The 21,054-nt window shown below is 42.6% G+C and overlaps 1 protein-coding gene across 2 annotated transcripts in view; it reads right to left on the bottom strand.

Annotated features, from left to right (window-relative positions):
• Positions 1-18,062, bottom strand: part of ELOVL4 (ELOVL fatty acid elongase 4) — a 37,369-nt gene extending 19,307 nt beyond the window's left edge. The window contains exon 1 of one of the 2 annotated variants that reach the window (XM_059468706.1): positions 17,829-18,062. In XM_059468706.1, coding sequence (XP_059324689.1) covers positions 17,829-17,928 — 100 coding nt within the window. In that variant the 5' untranslated portion in view covers positions 17,929-18,062. Of the gene's footprint in view, positions 1-17,428; positions 17,576-17,828 lie in introns of those variants that run through there. The other variant, XM_059468707.1, reaches the window with a different exon arrangement.
• Positions 18,063-21,054: the final 2,992 nt, after the last annotated feature.

Here is a 21,054-nt window from a genome sequence, read left to right as displayed (position 1 = left end):
CAGCCACCAAAAGAAGCCAAGGGCAAGATAGGGCAAGGATTACAGGGAGAAGCATCAAAAAAATCAGATAGATCAGCTGTAGAAACACAGGCAATGAAAGAGGACCTGAACAGAGTGAGAGAGGACAGTCAGCACTCAACTTTTCATCAAGCTCCTGAAACCACAGAGAGTATCACCTACCAAAGTGAAAATCACTACTGCTTTGCAATTATTACACTCTTATATGCTTTACAATTTAGTTCCTTATTGCCTTTAGTGATTGTTCTACTAATCTGAATTTAAAACCCAAAGATAACACACAAAATAACCAAACCAAACAAACCTCCCCCCCCCCCCGGCAAAAAAAAACAAACAAAAACCAACCAAACAAACAAAACAACAACAACAACAACAAAAAACAAACAAAAACCACCTCATCATCTACCTGGTACTAAGTAGTAGGCAAGGACTTATCATGAAACAAGAAGAAAGGTGTCAGTTCAGAGACAGCTCTGGGAATTGCCAACGAGTGCCATGCTTTAGCAAATCCATATCTCCCTCTATTGTAGTGTACAATGAGTTAAGAGCAGGTGAGGCAAGAGACACAGGCGCTTTTCCAGGTTTCTTAGAGTATTGAATATAAAGAGGATAAAGAGAAAAAGGCAGCTTAAAGAATCTGTCTTCTATTTTCTAGCACAGTGTTTCATGATAATTTTACATACTAAAGTGGCAATACAAAGAAATGTGAAAGAGGAAGATTCGAATTTTAGCCATGAGGTGAATGCTACCACCCACTGCTGAAAACAGGAACCCATGACTGTTCCAGATTTCTTTTTGTGTCAGGGGACAAACATTTCTGGACTTCTAGATGGAAGAATAAGGATTCACCAGAGGGTGAAAGGAAAGACTAAGGGACAACTTATACTAAAACCCAGCTGCAAGTAGGCTTTGCCTGACACCTCAGCAGTACTGTGAACAATTCTTCCACCTCCTTTCCACAAATACTATAAATTGAAGAACCTCACTGGAGAAAACCAAGAGATGAATTTCATTAACTCTGACAACTACATAAGAGCACCTGAGAAGCTGCCCTTACTCTTCCAAGCCATGGTTTCAGCATGTTACTTTCCCTCTCCAAAGGGTTTTTGGACCATGAGCCACCACATCTCAGAGAAGTCTTGAAGTATTTACAGGAAAAACATATATTACTGATGTAAATCTTGAAACACACTGCCCAGGGTATCCAACATTGCCATTCTGGGGGCCTGACCTCTCCTAGGACAAGTAATTACAAACACAAAATGCTTCTATGAGTGGGAACACGGTCAGAAATTCAGTTCTGGAGTGCATCCTGGCCAAAACAGTAGAGCAGTCTATTCTACTGGGCTAACTACAAACACCACCTTATGTTTATTTTGAGGGCATCTAGGAGCTTCTGCATATGATTATTTTTAACTAGTACTGTGGCATCAGGAAACATGATGCTATTACTCCCTGAACTTTTTCATCACAGCATCTCTCCTGGATAATGCGAAGTAACTTGCCTCATAAGTCAACTCCATTCTTATTGCACAGAAGGTTATACAAAACCAATTTCATTTCAGTTTACCTGTCAAGGGTGCTCATTCGTGTTCTACACAGAAAACCCAGAAAAATGCAGACCCTTGCTCCAAACTTCTCAGATGGTCTCTTTCAAAGACAGAAATTTATCTTAAGTCATCTGCACAAGTGACAAACATTCCAAGCTACTTCAACACCTTCCTCCTTCCCAGCCCCCAATCTGTTTTAGCAAAACCAGCATAATTTTGTGTCCTACTTACTAGCTGGTGCTGATGACCACCAAAGATTTCTGCAAATTACAGAGAACTGTGATAGCTTAAGGAGACGTATATACAAGTGCATTAAATCCTGCAGTATTTCACACGGAATAGGGACATTTAAACTTCAAAGATGAAATAAGCTTGAAATAAAAAGGCCAGCTCCCTGAATTAAAAAAAAATCCCTCCAACTGCTGTGAAGCAAAAAGACCAATGCCTTTACCTGATTAGAATTGACAGAGATTGACTGAATCTTTCAGGGGATTAATGCGTTTGTCTTTCAAATCCCAAGACCCAGATTCTAATTCGATCACAAATAAAATGTCTGCTGTGGTGGCACAGCCTGTAGTACAGTGCTCCTCTGGTAGGGTGGGAAAAGTTTTACAACAAATACTTAGGGTTGCACTTTATAGCAAAAATGAATCCAGCCTAGACTAAGGCATCTACTAACATTTTCTTGATAGAAAATAACTGTTATGTAAGGAAATAGGAAATATGCATATAACACAAGGCTTTCCTGGCTTTCCCATTTTGTGCATATACAAAGTTACACCTTGCAAAGACAAAAACCAGAAGAACTCACATTTATATATTTATATGTAAGTATATTTATTATTATTTAAATATATATATAAATAACTGAAATTGCCCATAGGTACCTACCTTTGCAGGATGTAATTTTTTTTGTGGGGAAATTAACAAGGAACACACAAATAGGCCCCTTTGGTTTCTTCATTCAAAGCAAGAAGAGCAGGAGCAGTGAAAAGACCTGAACGTCCTGCCTGGCAATGTCCAAAGAGGACATAGTTAACCTACACTGAAATATGGATGGAAAGTGAAGATGAATTTCAGTAAGTAAGGCTGCAGTGATGGTGTTCTAGCATTAAAAATCACAATAAATTTTTGAGAAACATACTGTAATTGTTTTAATACGTAAGCATTTCTGTTAAACATGGTTCAGCATTTCCTTTCTGATAGAAAAGATTTTAGATGGTTAAATTTCCTGCATTTTTCTTAGCCTATAATAATTTTTTTTCTTTCCCCTTGAAAAATAAGCAAACAAATCCATAGCGCAGTCACTTTGACATTCACCTAGAGAAATCCTGAAACAGTACAATGGTGATTATCTTTGCTTTTAAAATCAGTTTCAGAGAAAATATTACATCACTAAAATACATGATTATTGCAATTCCCTGTGTTCATGCTAGGTTCAAAATAAATACTTATAAAATCTTCAGTTTAACAACATGTATTCCTTAGCTATCAGGTCGGTGCTCACTGATTTATCTGGAGAGACTTTCAAAGTTATTAATAGCTATTGATACTATTCTCAGCGCAAAGACACTTACAGTGCCAATCCAGCACATCCATCTGGCCGATTACATTTCTAAAGACACTGCAGAAATGACAGCGAGCATTTAAAAGTGGTTCTGGGAGAGCTCTCTGCAGAGCACCTCTATTTTAACAAAAGTACTCTCAAAGCCAACCTGAGGTTTAGGAAAGATTTTCTTAAACAAGTCAAATTTTGACTCCACAATAGAAGGAAGGCACAGCAGTATTACCTAATTGGAGTACTGTTCTATGAACCACAGTGTTTTAATTATCTAAGGATTTCCCACATCTTGTTTCACTACCTCTACAATTGAAATAATTACAAAACAAGAGCACATATCATTAAAAAAAAAAAAGAAGAGAAATATAACTTCACACACCTTAAAATGATTACCAAGTTTTCACACTAGACCCCTTCAGTGATTTTAGTGCTTTAGTGACCCCCTTTCCTCCCCCTTTTCTTTCTGGCTACAGATAAATATAGAATATACTTCTCTCCAAGATTTTTATTAGAAATACTGATTCAATCATGTTAATATTTACAAGTGAATACAAGATTCACTCTGGCTACACAACTACTGCAGACTGGATCTGTTGAAAGTAAACTTGAATAAGCATCTACCTGATTAGACTCTATGCTTTTAAACTAAACTGAGTAATACATCAGAATAATTTGAAAGTAGATTTACTGTTAGCAGTTTGTAGAAATTCCAAGAAAAAAGCTCAGTCTCTGACTTACTAACACCACAGAAAAACAACAGCTAAAGCTATAAAATTAGCCTTTAAAACAGTACATGACTACATGGGCTGCACAGTTTGAGACCGAAGACTGATAATGAAGTAGCATTGCAGAGTGAAAATTGAGAGGTCATATATTTTTGGATGGAAAATCTATAGAATTAAAAATTTTCTATTCACTTACTATTATTTTAATAGAGCTGTTCATATGGCCCCAAATGAATTTTTCTCTTAGGTTGTCATTGCTTGAACTAACTTACCTGCTTTGCTATTGATTATTCATTGCACAGATTGCACTCTATTCCTCAATTAGTGGAATTACAGAATCATTAAAGTTGGAAAAGACCTCCAGGATCATCTAGTCCATCCTATGTCTGAACACCACCATGTGAATTAAACCATAGCACCTAAATGCCATGTCCAGTCATTTCTGGAACACCTCCAGGGACGGTGACTCCACACTTCCTGGGGCAGCCCATTCCAACGTCTAACCACCCTGTTCAGTGAAGAAATTTTTCCTGATGTCCAACCTGATCCTCCCCCTGCACAGTTTGGGCCATTTCCTCTTGTTCTGTTGCTAATAATCTCAACTTATAAAGTTTCTTTAAACTTTACAGGAGAAATCCTGTAATAGCAGATTGAAGTTACTGCGTGAATTAAAATTATATCCCCACAGCCTCATCCACGTTTCAGGCAAAAGAAAAGTCCATCTCTTCTTAGGAGAGATTGTGCAGACATATTGCTGCAGAAAAGCAAAATGACTGGGACAAAAAGAATGGCCAGTTTATGCTTCTTTCTTATCTATCATACTTGGCAATGTCTGCAGTCTTCTGGCACTACAGGTATTTCTAAGGAGTTTGACAGGACCTGTACCTAACTCAGAAAGAATCTAATATCATCTACGATGATACTTCCATTAACACATGTATAGGCCAAGAGATCTTTCTTAGAAGAATTTCCCATTTTAGTACAGGATATGTCTTTTCAGAGGCAGCAAGCCCGGTAGAACATATAGCAGCTTGCTGTAAAATGTTAACTAGCATAAAGTTGCTGTCTGCAGCCAAAGAAATTAGGATTAAACTTTAACTAGTTCACTATAATTTTCTTTCCTAGACCTATCTTTTTTTTTCCTTCCTCATTTGGGTAGTTCTGAACAGGTTATCGAGTCACTCACTCACTACTTGTCTTTTTTTTTTTTTTTTTTTTAATTTTCCTTAAAGAAATGCTTCATCTCATTCACTTGCAGTCGTATTTTCCTATCACAGAATCATCTTCATGGCTCATCTGTGTATATTCAACAAACATTTAAATTGGCCTTGCACTGGTTTCTCAGCAATCAGTCAAGTCCCTGCTGCTTTATGTCACAGAAAATTCTGTATTCTCATAATGTCACAGTATCAGTGGTGGTAATAACTGACAAGAAAACAAAGATGTGAGTATCAGAGAATCATAGAATGCCTTGGGTTGGAAGGGACCTCAAAGATCATCCATTTCAAACCACCCTGTCATGAGCAGGGACACCTCCCACCAGAGGCTGCTCAGAGTCCCATCCCACCTGGTCTTGAACACTTCCAGGGATGGAGCATCCACAGCTTCCCTGGGCAACCTCCTCCAGTGCCTCACCACCCTCCCAGTAAAGATTTCACAGTAAAGAAATTCTTCCCATGTATGGTATTGATAAAGCTAAGGATGACATGCACAGGATGCTGTAGGGACAAAGGTTCCCAAAACCTGGGGAAAAAGCATAACGGCTGATCTGGTTTAAGTAATATTTTTTTTAAATTATTTAGTAGATCAGTAGAGAGAAAGCAAGTTTTTCTTAATCTTTGATAATAAGGGTAAAAATCTGAGTTAAGTACTTTGTCTATCCTTAAGCTTTAACTAGTCAGGAACAAACTAATTAGTTCAGGTCAAGAACAAGAGACATCAAAATGTTTTGGCAAAGCATTGTCATTCTAAGAAGCCATAAAACATAAAACTAAGCTTCAAGAATAAGAGTATTCAGCCCCAAGCACAATGAATAATGAGAGCACATACCGCAAAAATCAAAACAATGAAACCCACATATTCTAAGTTTGCTGTACAAAACCCTGTTGTGGTCAGAAATGAGAGATGCCTGCCCCAAAACCAAGAGGACTATGAGGCAAGACTAACAGGTACCACCTGTAGCCAGTTGTGGCTTTGTTTTGAACTTCAGGGCTTTGTAATTGACTGCTTAGTCTTTTTTAAAGCTGTAAACAGCAACACAAAAACAAAATGCCACACAGCTAAGAGCAACATCTCCTGCAGCTAATGAGCACCTGTGTAATGTGCCTGTGTTTCATAAACTCCCATTAAAGTAACATGAAGGCCAAATCCCAATTTGCTGTTAAAAGGCCATGTGTATTTTAACTAGCCTTCCCATCACTGTAATCTTCTCAGGACTCCTATCACTCAGTCATTAATATCATATTGCCTTTGTGCCTATATACAGCAATTACATTATACACGTGTTTCAAGACAAGGATAGTTATGGAATTACTATGAAGTTCAGGACACATGACAATTTACCATCAAGTCTCAGGATTTCCAAGTCCAAATATATTACCTTGCTCAAATTATATTTATCTCCTCCATTGATTATGATTACTTGTGGGGACAGTACAAATGATCTGCTTCAAGTAGTAATAAAAATACAATCCTCATTGAAGCTTACACAAGATATGCAAGATACAAGCCCTTGAGCTATGAAGTACTCTTCTGGTTGCCAAATCTTCTTTTCCAAACATCACAAATGCAAGATGCATTCCCAGTGCAGTGATGCATGCATGCTTTTTCTTAAATATTATAAGTTACGGAGTAAACAGACAAAAGCACACAAAACCCCCAACCCAACCATACAATGTAATTTTATGAACTACTTGCAGACTTTACGATCCAGCATATGTCTCTGTATTTATAAAGCAATAGAAGTACTGCACAAAACACACTTTATAAAGCTTTTCTTCTACTGAAATTTTTATTTTAGTATACTTTGTATACAAAAATACTTTTGTATTTTTTGCCAAAACTATTTTTCATGTCACTGCTTCATACAAAAGCACTGGGGTTTGGGACTATGAAAATAGTTGTAGAAGTATCAGTAAGCAGTAATGCAAACACAGGATTTATGCACATTCAATGTTGCAATAACAGATTAGACTGTTGGCCCACCCAGAGTTTTATAATGCTGAAGGGGATGATCACAAGGTATGATGACCTCCCCCAAAGACAGATACTGGATTCCTTCAATTTAAACATAAGTTCATTAAAAACGTGAAAGATTATTAATGTCAGTTGAATAATAAGTCTGCAAGGCCTTATCCACTGTGGAGTCAAGTGTTACACACTCAGCATACACGGGACAGTAAATTCAGCACTGACTCATGTCTAACACCCTGGAAGGATAGTGATGTTTAACTACACAGCAAATATAAACAACCTATGTTGATGCTCTTGTAAAACAGTTATTTGGGGTTGTAGATGAACATTTAGAGACTTTTAAATGCAGTGCTTGAGCATGTATGAAAACCAGCAGTGGCAAGTGAAATCTAACTAAGAATAATACCAGAAAACTACTGGGTAAAATTTGCAAGAGGCAGCACAGAAAGCTCTCTGATAAACTACCTGGTTTTCCTGTTTGCATTATCACAAGGATGCTCCTCATCACTTTGGTTTTACAGAAGGATGAATGAGATGAGAATTTTGTTTTGATTAAAAACTACAAAAGGAGTTACTGAAATGCATTAGCGCTTCAAAGTTCAGAGGCAGAAGTAAATTTACAGTTGTGAGATGCATTAGGTCTTCTGTTAGCTTAACACAAATACATCAGTCAAAGCCTCCAAGGAAAAACAAAACTCTAAAACATTTAGAACTTAATTCCTCAACATCCCTTTAACATCAGCAAAAATGACAAATTGGAGGGCTGAGGAACCAAGCACAAAAAAAGACTAATTTTGAAATGCAGATTTTCAAAATAGGAACTGAATGACAAAATGTTTTTGACCCAAAAGTGATGAAAAGAATGATCAGTGTCTGAAGCCTTCATTCACTAATACACAGTAGCAAAATCATCAGTTTGGAAGCTATATAATGTCCATGTCCAAACAACTGCTACAACTGAGTCCTTTCACTTCCACAGTTGGGTTACCTTCCATGCTAACACATGGCCCCAAGGTTCCCTAATGGTTTCAGCAATAAAGTTTCTCCCTCATGGCAAAAAATTGAGGGATCACTGAAATGGAGATTGGACAGAGTAGAAAAAAACCTGACCTAATTATCAAAGCATTTTAGGGTACTCTGTGAGTATTTCTACTGGGCTCATCTGTTCCTGGTAAACCACTAAATATTAAACTGTGGAGAAAATATGATTGTGAAGTTCCTATTTACAGCACAGCTAGTCAATTTAACTACTAAGTACCTTTTTTTTTTTTTTTAATTTTAACTCAAACCATTTAAAAAAAGGTGTTACAATGATATTCTAAGAATAAGAGGGCATAAAATCATGTCAGAGAAAAGACTTGCTGGCTCAACAGAAAAAGTGAAAGACATGAGTTATAAATTCACTTCTTTCAGCAATATTCTAAGAACATTTAGAAAGCAATAAAAATTTTTCTTATTGGTCATAACTGGGAGAAGCAATCAAGGAGATAATATCTATAAGCAGATAAAAAAAGAAAATAGAAGAACACTATAGTCAAGCATGTAAACTAAGCACAACATATGCAAGAGCTGGAAGAAGACACTTTTTAGATATAGCAGAAATAGATAAGAGGAATAGGATAATATGATGAAAACAAACCAAACAGTCAAGAGTTCATGACTATGCTGAAACAGAAAGTGAAACCAGGGATGTGCTGGTTTGACCCTGTCTGGAGGCCAGGTGCCCACCAAAGGTGCTCTGTCACTCCCCTCTCAGCTGGATAGGTTACAGAAGATAGAAGAAAAGGGTTATGAGTTAATCAGAATCACAGAATGGAAGAGATCTTCAAGATCATCAAGTCCAACCCATGCCCAAACACCTCAAGTAAACCACAGCACTGAGTGCCACATCCAGTCTTTTCTTAAACATCTCCAGGCATGGTGACTCCACCATCTCCCCAGGCAGACCATTCCAGTACTTTATCACTCCTTCCATAAAAAACTTTTTCCTAATATCCAACTTCTATCTCCCTTGGTGCAGCTTAAGATTGTGTCCTCTGGTTCTGTCAGTGGTTGCCTGGAGAAAGAGACCAACCCCCACCTGACTACAAGCACCTTTCAGGGGTTGTAGAGAGCAATAAGGACAGGGAGAGGTCACAAACTGATTACTGTCACAGACAAAACAGATGTGACTTGGGGAAATTACTTGAATTTATTACCAATCAAAATCTGAGTTGTATAATGAGAAGTAGAACAAACCCAAAAAGCACCTTTCTCCCAAACCCTCCCTCCTTCCCAGGCTTAACTTCCCTCCTGATTCTCTACCTGTCATTGCCCTGCCAGTGGCAATGGGAGATGGGAAATAGGGATCACGGTCAGTTCACCACATGCTGTTTCTGATTCTGCTTCTTCCTTAGGAGGGGGAGTCTTTCCCCTGCTCCAGTGTCAGGTTGCTCCCACAGGAGAGAGTCCCCCATGAAATTTTCCAGCCTGAGTCCTTCTCACAGAGTGCAGCTCTTCACAAACTGATCCAGTGTTCGATCCTTCCTGCTCCAGCACAGGCTTCCCATAGGGTCACAGCCTTCTTACAGCATCCACCTGCTCTGGTGTGAGGCTCCTCCACAGGCTGCAGATGGATCTCTGCAGCCCTATGGACCTCCACAGGCATCAGGGGCACAGGTACCTCACCAGGGTCTTTCCCATGGGCTGCAGGGGATCTCTGCTCCAGCACCTGGAGCACCTCCTCCCTCGCCTTCCTTCCCTGACTTCCATGTCTGCAGAGTGGTTTGTATCACATATTCTCACTCTTCTCTGCCTGCAATTACTTCTGTGTTATTTTTTCCCCCTCTTCTTGAATATATTATTGTAGAATCATAGAATGGCCTGGTTTGGAAAGGATATTAAAGATTAGCCACTTCAAACAACTTTATCATGAACAGGGACGTCTTCCACTAGACTGGGTTGTTTAGAGCCCCATCCAACCTGGCTTTAAACATTTGCAGGGATGGGGCTTCCACAGCTTCTCTGGACAACCTACTCCAGGCATCTCACCATCCTCAGAATAAAGAATTTTTTTCCTAACATTTCTAACCCAAACCTCCACTCTTTTAGTTTGAAGCCATTCCCCCTCATCTTCTCACTACATGCCTTTGTAAAAAGTTTCTTTCCATTTTTCTTGTAGGCTTCTTTCAGATACTGGAAGGACACAATTAGGTCACCCCAAAGCCTTCTCTTTTCCAGGTTGAACAGTTCCAATTCTCCTAGCCTTTCCTCATAGGAGAGGTGCTCCATCCCTCTGAACAACTTGGTGGCCCTGCTCTAGATTTGCTCCATTAGGTCATTGTCCTTTTTGTGCTGGGACCCCAGAGGTGGAAAAGTGGAGAGACAAGAGTGGAGTAGAGGGACAGACTCACCTGCCTCAATCTGCTGGCCATGCTGCTTTTGATGGTGTCATTGTTGTCACAGAGATTTTATTACATCACTGACTGGCTCAGCCTTGGCCAGCAGTGGGCCCATCTTGGAATGGGCTGGCATTGGCTCTGTAGGACATGGGGGAAGCTTCTAGCACAGCCCTCCCAATACCAAAACCTTCCCATGCAATCACAATACAAGGGAAGAATCCCATGGTACAAGCAGACACAATGCCACAGAGAGAGTGAACACTCCAGAACAGGAGTTAAGGATCAAACCACTGAAATTATTCAAGTACCCAAAGAAAGAATTTGAGTTGCAGGCACGCAAGCAAAACAAAACCAAGAGCTACTGATGCCCACAGGCATCACTATCTTGCATCAAATGCAAGCCAAACTGAGGTAGATTATTCTCCCTCACCTTCCATGAGAGAAAGGTAATCTAGTTCATGCTTATCTAGAGATCCAAGCACACATAAAATGAGTTAATACAAACCACATTGCACTCCATTTATCTCCAGGCTTGCCTTGCAGCTACTTATTGCTTTGCCTGCTAGCTAGGGTGCAGTACTCAAAACCCCAACAGGGCTAACACCTAAGTATTGCCAAGCCTGAATTTCAGAGCTGCCTTCATTTGCATCCTTAAAATTCCACAAGACTTTGAAGTTCATACACTCAGAAGCACTTGAGTTTGACAACACTGAGCTTAGTTGTACCCACTTGTCACCACACAAGATCCAGGAACTGTATTCAGTATCTACATCCTCCTAAGTGAGGTGTCAGTCAGACCCACTCAAAGTGTTCCTTATGAAGCGCAGTGGTAGCTCCAACTTGGTTTCCAAATACAGCTTGAGAAAGTCAAGCCTTGTCATATATTTACTAGTCAGAGAAGTCCTACCTTATGGATCAGATCTGTCCTTAAAATCACACTGTCAAACTTCTGGGCTCCAGGAACACTCCACTCATATGAACCCTCTTTAAAAGCCAAAGCTGTGATTCTTTTAATGGTCAATTCTTTTTAGGCAAATGAACTCTCATTTAGCTCCAGTTTTTCAGGCCATTCCGGCATTTATTCAACCCCACTTGCCTTACCTCAAAAAACTCTTCAGTACACACAACAGCCTCTTCTCCCCACCTTAGCCCTGCATCCTAGCAAATTCTTCCTCACAAAGTCCTCTCCATATCTGTTTGGAGTATTTTCATTCATTCACCTTTTATCTAAATGCTCTCTAATCAATCAAGTAACTCCAAAAACCTGTCTGGACCAGCAGAGGAAAAACTGGAGTCTTGCCTCACCCACTCCTCATGACTCCTGATCTGCAAGACCTTAAAAGGAACTACATCCAATGTTCCCTAAGCTTCTTCTACTACCTGTCCTTGTGCAGCCTTTGACACTCTTCCCTGGCTGCACAGGACAGCAGCACAGCTGCCTTGAAGACAACCTCCTCTGGTGGTTCACATCTACAAGCACAGCCCTGCCACAGCCCTCCTCACCCTGAGCACAGCAGAGTGACAGCTACAAACACTCCTGTCAAGGCACTCCAACCAGAGACAGCCACCTATGAGCAAGAGTTCAGCCACTATCCCCGATCAATCTGTGTAACCTTGGAGTCTCCAGGATGGCTGCATCTGCTTCATAGCAAGGTATTTCAACTTCCCAAGAACTCTTCACCAATGGTTGCAGTATGGGGCTCCAGGACCACATGCTGATTTACACTTCATGATGCCTCAGCTGAGAAACATGATTTGCTTAGAACTCTGCAACAGCAATTTGCCATGTGCTGAATTCTAAACATCTAGCCATTTTGCCTTCTGCAGTAGGTACTAAGGTCATGCAATCAGCTTGGTTAAATTCTGTGTACAGCCATTTCCCCAACTTTTCCCATGGATTCTCCTTTAAGAGTATTCACAGCAACGTATTTCCTTCAAAGATTTCAAGACATGCTACCTACACAGCTTTAGAATGAATTTTCAAATATTCAGTTATGTTCTTGTCATTTTGTCTACACATTTCCTTTTCCTTCTGGAATATGCTGATGAGTGTTCAAACAGAAGTTTGTCTTACATTCTTGCTGGTGCTCTTTGAAGGTTTTTTCTGTTTCATTTCTTTACTGGAGCTGAGATTTGCATATCTTCCCTACAACTTCTCCTTTTTCCTTTTAGGAAAGAGAAGTCTTCCACTCATAACTCAGCTTCTCATCCATAGAGTTTATTTTGCTTGATCCTACTCCCTCATGACAAAGGTCTTGAAGCTTGCTGACCCAAGGCGTCTAAGTAGACATTTCCCCTTCACTAATGTACTTTTTCTGAATGATGTTTCCATTTCCAAAAATGTTTGGTATCTGTTTAGTTCTGACTATGTCTTTTGAGTTGTACAATCTGATAAAATCTCCTGATGATGAAATGGGGGTAGAATTTCCCTCAATCAGCAAATTGCTTTCAATACCAAGCATTATATTTTTTCTTCACTAATAAATTCCCTCCCTTCACTAACTGGCAATTAAATGTCAAATGAATCAAATAAACTGGATGCTCCTATTGCTCAGTTTAGTTGACAGCAGTCTCATATGATCTAGGCATTAACATTCTTTGCTTCCACAATGAATTTCTCCAAGTGCTGCTTCCACCACAGGTTTTTTCTTTGTGTTTCTGCCACAAGACAGCCAGCCCAGTTAGACAGCTTTTTCATTTCCAGTATGTTTCTCCCTGTCTAATCCTTGTGTTTTACTCAGCCATGGCCACAGACTGAAAAAAACTGTTCCCTTGAGAAGAATGTTGTATTTGCAGGACAAGTATAGTGCCAAATCACAAATCTGATGCTCAACCAGCCCTCTGAAAGTCCAGGAACACATTCTGCTTTGTTTCTGTGAAATAGACTTCATGAACCTTAATCTCACCCTTCATTCTCTTTCCTCATCATCACCCTCTGAAGCACTTTCACTGGGATTCTACTTGCCTCCAGCTTTGGCACAAATCCTCAGCTACAAGGGTCTACTTGCACTGAGAGTGTTCTGCTAAGCACCCAGTGAACTTCTCAAGCATAAACACTCAAGATCCTTTGGTCACACTTGGGTTCTCCATGGGGGAAAGTACAAGGGAAGAAGAAACATGTTTTGTTCTGTTTCTGTTCCCTGGACTGAAAAAGAGTACGAACCTGAACTTCTTGGGCAATTTTTAAATTAGTCCCAAGATCCCTTAGCAAAAGTGGTCATGGCAATCAGTGTTCTCAAGGAAGCTGCTCCACTGGTTCACCTTTTAGGCAAACAGCTGTAAGTTTCCCATCTTCACCATCCTCACTGCCTTACACTTCTGACCCAACTGGTAAAACCTACAATTGATGTTGCTTCTGAACAAGATGCTAGGTAGAACACTACCCTACCACTAAAGTGAAAGTTTGCATCTCTCTCCTTTCCTACTGATGGAAAAAGTCAGTAATCTTATTAACTGCAACAGCTGTAAATAGTTGCTGTTCCAAAGCAGTCCCACGTGGCCTGGGATGGCCCTTGTCTCCTTAAACTCTTGAGCTCCAAGAACAATCATTCCCACCCAAAGTCAGTAAAGCCTTCTGTTCCTTAGCTCAGTACATTCAAATTAAGTAGCTCCTCTAAATAAATATTTTTGTCCAGTGTTTCATGAGTCTTCTTTTCAAGACACAATCCCCTACTCCCCCTCCCCGACTGACAATGGTCTCTTCGCCCACATTTTGAGATTTCCACACTCTTCTTTTCTGATTGTGTCCTGAGTTATTCATCTTAATAGTTCCCCTGCACTCAGCCTGGAACCTCCCTTTAAGTCACTTGCTCAGTCATCTAATCATACCCTTAATCCTTCCTGGCAAATCCAACCCCAACCAGCTACTCGAGCTGAGAGAAAGAAGGAAGCCCTGCCCTAGCCATTACATGGAACTGGTCCCATGCCCTTACAGAAATAAGGACATGGAATTCCTAGATCGTATTTCCTGATAGTAACTGTTCCTCTGACCAGCTATTTTTGCTCTTGATGACCGCTAACAACATGTTTTTGACCCTTCTATCTCTTCTTGAAGATTATGGCTTCCTAAATTACGTCCTTCAGCCTCCTAGGTGAATATATAGTTACAATGGATTTTGGGCTTTCATGTAAGGGGGTCTGAAAAGTAGTCACGGGTGGAGAGAAACAAAGTAGCTTTTCAAGAAATGAACAAGCAAAAGCATCAAGTTAATGCTGAAAATGTATTTGATAATATACTTGGGGGAAAAAGTCACAGAACACTGCTATTATTCCCAAATGCAAGACTTAAAAAACCAAAACCACAAACAAATCAGATTTAGACAGCATGCTTAATGCTAAAACAAATTGTAACATCAACTCAAAACCATTTAGGCTCATTATATACTTGGTCTTTTGGGGTTTCTTTGGTCTCAGAAAGGTCAGTTGCTTTTTAAATAGCACAAAGCAAGGAAAGGAAAACTATCAAATCTTTAATGTGTAAAAATAAAGCAGCACAAGACTCAGTGGGATGTTCTGGCACAGTTCTACAGAAGTGTCATCACAGGAGTCCGAGGCAGCAGGAGAAAACACCTGCTGGCAAGACAATCTTGCTGAATACAGAGAACAGGGCTGAAGACACACAGGTGTTCAATAAAAAAATGGAAGTGGGAAATTGAGAGAATAAGTGTAGGAGTAGTAGTGGGAATAAAATTTCTTCACATTTTGTTGTGTAATTTTGCTGTGTAGTAGTGTTTCAGTATGATTTATTGTGTAATGCTATTGCATAGCATCATTTGTTGAGCAACTTTGCTGCGTGGTATAGTTTTTTATTTAATGATATTGAACATTAGGCAATGGTGTTGCATGCCATAATTTGTGTTTTCTGTTGAGCAACATTACTGTCATGGCTCTTAACACAAAGGTGAATTGCATGAATTCATAACAGTGCTGAATTCACAATTTTAACATATAGAATGGCTTGGGTTGGAAGGGACCTTAAAGATCATCTCCCTCCCACCACTCTTCCATGGGCAGACACACCTTTCACTAGGATTTCAGAGCCTCATCCAACCTGGCCTTGAACAATTCCAGGGATGGGGCACCCACAAGTTCTCTGGGCAACCTGGTCCTGTGCCTCATCACCCTTGCAGGAGAGAATTATTTTCCTATTATCTAAACCTACTCTCTTTCAGTTTGAAGCCATTACCTTGTCCTATCCCTACATGCCCTTTTAAAAAGTCCCTCTCCTGCATCCCTTTTAGGTACTGGAAGGATGCTGTATGTTCACTCAGAGATGGCAAATGGAGACAATTATTTTTGTCAGAACAAAGAAAAATGCAGAAAAGCAGCAAACTGAGCAGGTATTTTTGCAGAACTTAGGGCATTAAAGATTATTTCACTGAACAGCCACACAGCATTGCCTCCTGAGTAACACTTTCTTATCCTGAGCCACCTTGTAACTACAATGTGATACACTACATGTTTCACCTATCCCTACCTGACTGTAAAAACTACAGGAGAACCTTGTTCCACATACTACTGGGTATAAATAAGAACTGTAATGTGTTTTTCATGTGACTTAGGCTCTACTCAAAACTAGCCTTGCAGGGACCTGCTGTAATCCAAAATCGGAACAAGAAACTTTCCACGAGATAGGACTGATTACTTCATTACAATGGAATCCTGCTCTAACAGCAGTGCTACTGAACTTAAAGCAAAAATTAAAAATATTACTTTAGTAAATCAATAAGACTTACACATATTTTAGGGGCAATAACAATGTCATCCTACTACTGCTTAACATCCTCCAAAGAAGCAGAAGAAAAGTTTGCTCTATGTATAGTATCATAGTTAGTTACTTATTGTTACATTCTTTACATTTACTTAATTTTTCTTCTTTTTTTTCCCCTCAGATTAGTTTTGCTTATAATAGACATGGTCTATTGACAGACTTAAATAACATTTTTGAATTTCAGGAAATATATCAGAATTTGAAGTATTTTTTCAAATAAATCAAGTAATCTATAAGGTTATCTTTGTACCCACATCTATTTCTATATCCATCTGAAAACGCTATTGATTGACCAGAATAGCATCTCTTTCATTCTTTACCTGGCAGTCTATGAACAATTGTATGTTGCAAGAGTCAGAGAGCAAACACTGGTAGATTACAATGCAGTGCTGCTGCAAGCATTTTTATTTGCTCTCATATTCTGGCAGTTTTTAAAAACAGAAGAGAAAAATACACATGCAGGCTCAATTTTTAAAATACAGCAAAATACAGAAGGTATGAAAAGGCAAATTGTGAAAAAAGTGAGCTCTTTCCATCTATAACATAAGATTAATTTGTTATGTGGCAGATGGCAGAAGGGAAGGGGGGTGGAAAAGCAAAGACTGCTGATGCAGTGAGCTTCCCGTCTGTAATGAAGGCCCCACATTCCCACCTATCACACTGCCACCAAACACATCCACATTTACATGCACACCCGTTTTACTCTGGGTTTCAAAATAGCTAAACCTCATCGCTGCGTGGACAACGAAAAAATGAAGAAAACATCCAGAGGAGTAAATGATCCTTCTGCCAGCTGCCCGTGGCTACTCACAATAGCAGCTGTGAAAGCGACTCCTTTCATTTGACACACGAGACAGAACCATTCACGCTGACCAATAACACTGCCAGAGCTACCGGCCGCTGCAGCAAGGCACCACCTCATTTGCTGTCCCAGCACCGCAAGCTGCTTTTGCACATTTCTCCGTATTCCGAGACATTTACTCTTCCTTCAGCATCTGCCACATTGCAGTCGTGGAGTGCCAATACAGCAGTGGAGCACATTGAAAACGGAAAACAGCAGGACTGACCCAAACACACTTAATATAAAATGACAAGCTGCTGCAGCGGCGGTAACAACCATTTCCTCATTTCTTTTGCTGAACTCCAGGCGATGCCGACGCGGGGCTCCCACCTGCCGCAGGAGCCAAAGCCCGCCTGAGCTCCGGCACCACTTACCGGAGGGCCTCGCTTACCTCCGACATCAGATCCCCGTATGACAAGCCCGAGGCACGCCGCGGCGGCAGAGAACGGGAGGAACACGGCCCTGGGAAGCGGATTTCGCTCCGTCCCCCCGCGGGCGCCCGGGGGACGCGCTCACCTTGCCGCGGACCGATGCCCCGCGCACCCCGGGCCGCTACACGGGATTACGGCAGATAAACAAACACCGCACCGAGCGCACCCGGAGGGCCGAGGAAGGCAGGCGGGGGTGAGGTGGGGGGGGGTCTGTCCCCGCCGCGGCCCCATCCCGGGAGCCGGAGCGCTCTCCGCGTCTCCCGGGAGATGGAGCCATTTTGAGCCGCTGCGCATCAGTGCCGGCGGGCGGGGGGCGCCGGGCACGGCGATGGCGGGGCCGCGGCCGCCCTGGCGCGTTACCTCGGATGCTCCAGGTCCAGCGGTAGAACTCGAGGGTGTCGTTCACCACGCTGGACACCAGGCCCATGGCGCTGGGGGGCTCGGCGGCGGCGGCACCCATGGTGAGCAGCAGCAGCAGCGGCGGAGCCGGCAGACCTGTCTCGGCGCGTTCGTCCGTGCCTCTGCGCCGGGGCTGCTGCTGCTGCTGCCCCTTCTACAGCCGGGGATGTGATTTAAATCTCTATCTCTCCGTATCTTCCCTCCAGACTCCGCCTCGCTCCCGTCACCGGCTCCCGTGCCCCGCGGGCAGGGCGGAGGGCGCGGAGGCGGGGGGCGGCGCGGCGGCGGCCGCGGCTCCGCAGCTCGGTGCTCCCGGCCCGGCGCTCCCGGCTCGGTGCGCAGCGCCCGGCGCGGTGCGGGCGGGCGGGGGCGTCACGTGGCCGCCGTCCCGCTGCCCCCGGCGGCGCCCGCGGAGCGCGGCCCCACGGCCCGGCCCGGCCCGGCCGCGCAGGCGCCCGCGGCCCCCCCGGAGCAGGTGCGGGCGGCGGGGACCGCTCCTCCTCCCGCCGAGGGCGTGCGGGGGGCGAGGAGGCGCGGGTTATCGCAGCCCGGCTTTTTATGTTCAAATAGGGGTTTTGAATTTTTATTTTACCAGAAAGGGGGGAAATTAGTGTTTCAGCCAACTCCTATCTCCTTTCTTTCTTTTCTCTTTGTATAAGTTTGGATCTTTCTTCTTTTTTCCCCTCTTGCTACCCCTTGACAGACACGCCGAGGGTCCGCCGTGAGCGATGCTGGTTTTACCTCCGTCTGTGCGTATCAAGGCTCTTCTGCTGCTTCCAGGAGCCTTCGCTAAGGTCCCTTCGCCTCCCAGTACGGGTAACACCAGCAACCGCAACGGGACCTCGCTTCCTCCCTGCCCCACCACCCGGTGGCACTTCCCTGACCAGCCTTCTCCAGGTGCCACCCAGCTGCCCTTCGCACACCCCCCCTTATCTCCTGGACCAAGGCCCCTGTGGTCGCTTCATGGAGCAGAGAGATGCAGCTGCCTGGAGTGTTGCTGGGTGCTGCAGGAGAAGCATCCATTCTGCACCCTGTGTTTCAGTCCCAGCAAACCCTCTGTCTGGTGTAAAGGCACCACCTTCTCCTCACACCCTTTGCTCCTTATCTCCTTCTTGGCAGCTTGTCTGTGCCGTGATCTTGCATAGTGCAGATGGATGCACGACACCCTTGGGAGCGAGGGGCAGGAGGGGACCTGCTCCACCCAAGCTGCAAGCTTTCCTCCTAGCAGGCAGCACATCAGATGGTGTCTGCCTCTCCCTCCTCCAGTGCAGCAGCACCTCTGTCACTTGTTGTCACCTGGTCTTGGTGAGCACAGCTCGCACTCCTCCTCCTGGGTGAGTCACCCCGGCTTAGCTCCTGCACTGCTCTGGCTGCTGGGATCCCAGCCTATGGACAGGAGAGGCACACGGCCATCACTAGTTACTGCATGGAAGCAGAGTCACTGCACCACAACCAGGGGGTTGGCAGTAGGGATCGCCTACACTGGGAAAAGGAAGAGGAGCTATGTCAACACCTGGAGGCCTCGATGGACAGGGAAGTCCAACCCAATGCTGGCTGAAAGCTGGAGTGAAGCAAGGATGGCACATGCGGATGGATGGACAGCTGCTACTTCTCTCACATGAAAACAGCCAATCAAAATTCTTCATGAATTACAGAGACTTGAATTATGCCTTATTTTGATGGTGCTGATAGTGGCAGAAGGTCTGGTGAGAGCTCTGAAATGGATCTGTCACTGGGTAGGGCAAGGTGAGCACCAACCTGCTTCTCAAGTTGCAGGCAGACAGTGCAGTGTTAGCTGTGCTTCCTGCGCCTCCAATAGGAGAAACCACTGGAGTGCATTCCTGGACATTTAGTATCTTGATATGTGGTTAGCATTGTCTAAAGCACAGCAGCTTCAGAACTTTTTGTAACATTGTCATTTGAATCAAAAGGAAATCAGGAGATTGGGCCATAATCCTCCAACTGGCCGTTTGTGTTGGCCACATGCTTGAACAGAACGGCTACTGAGTGAATCAACATGACAGAGGTTTGCACTTCCCTGCCCTGTTGAGCAAGATGTGGACTTAGGAGAGTGCCACCAGCACAAGGAGTGAAGATCCACAGTCTACCAAAGAACAAAAAAGGAACAAGACATATTAGGAATGTGAATACATATTTCTGTTAATAATTATTTATATTATAGCTTACATAAATTTCTTTATTAGAATGCCTGTGGAAGTTTTTTTTCACAACTGACACCAATAATTACTGTTTATAAAATGTTTATATCATCCAATTTACTGTTTCATCTATTTCCAATTAGGTAACTTTTCTTGATGGCAATTTAATCCTTTTTATTAGCAATATGATTGTACATAGATAATTTCACAGAGCCATTAAGGCTTGAGAGCAGCCACAACTGAGTTGCAGAGTTTGGACAACAGGGAGAAGATGAACTGTCTAACCAGAGTAACTTCCTCTGTGCTTTAAGATTGCCTTAAAAAACATGCTGAAATTTATGGCTAATTATTTTCATTAGCTTAACTTTCAGCCTGCAAATATGTGGACATGCTTTTAAGATTAGGTCTGTGTCTGGGCTTCCAAACACATCCTAGCTAGTTTTCTACATTTGTGCACCCAGCAGGGTATGCTACCTTAAGAATGCTGAGACCATGTCTTCTACTCAAAGAGAGAAGAAGGAGGAAGGCATCCAAAGGCATAGTATCAAAATATCCTGCAAAGAAATCTCCAGCATGGTCATCAGAAAATGCCGAGTTTTCAATATCATTAGTTGGTCAGTGTTGTAATTTTCTACTTGATAATCTACTCATTCCTAGAACCTGGACCTCTCAGATGGGCAAATTTCTGCTAGGAAAAGGCAGGTCTGTGGCAGCTGACTCCAGAGGAACACACACATGAATTGCCAGCTGTGCTCCGGCCATTTGCCCAGTGCTGCAGGGTGCTTGCGCTGGCAGCAGGCAACTGTGTGCTTTGGGAAGGGTGCAGAAGGTAACGGGAAGTCGTGGGATAGGTGGCTCTAGGAAGCTCTCCTCCCAGTTCCCATTCCAGATATAAGCTGTGTGTATTTCTTCCAGATATTTTTGTAAAAAAACCCCAATATCTCATTTCAGAGCTGTTTCAAGCCATTTTCTGCTTCTTAATGAAACAAACAAATAGCAATAGAAATGTTACAGCTCACAATGATCGG

The sequence above is a fragment of the Ammospiza nelsoni genome, chromosome 3 (genome assembly GCF_027579445.1).
Source record: "Ammospiza nelsoni isolate bAmmNel1 chromosome 3, bAmmNel1.pri, whole genome shotgun sequence".
NCBI lineage: Eukaryota > Metazoa > Chordata > Aves > Passeriformes > Passerellidae > Ammospiza > Ammospiza nelsoni.
This window is presented reverse-complemented; position numbering and strand designations above follow the sequence as displayed.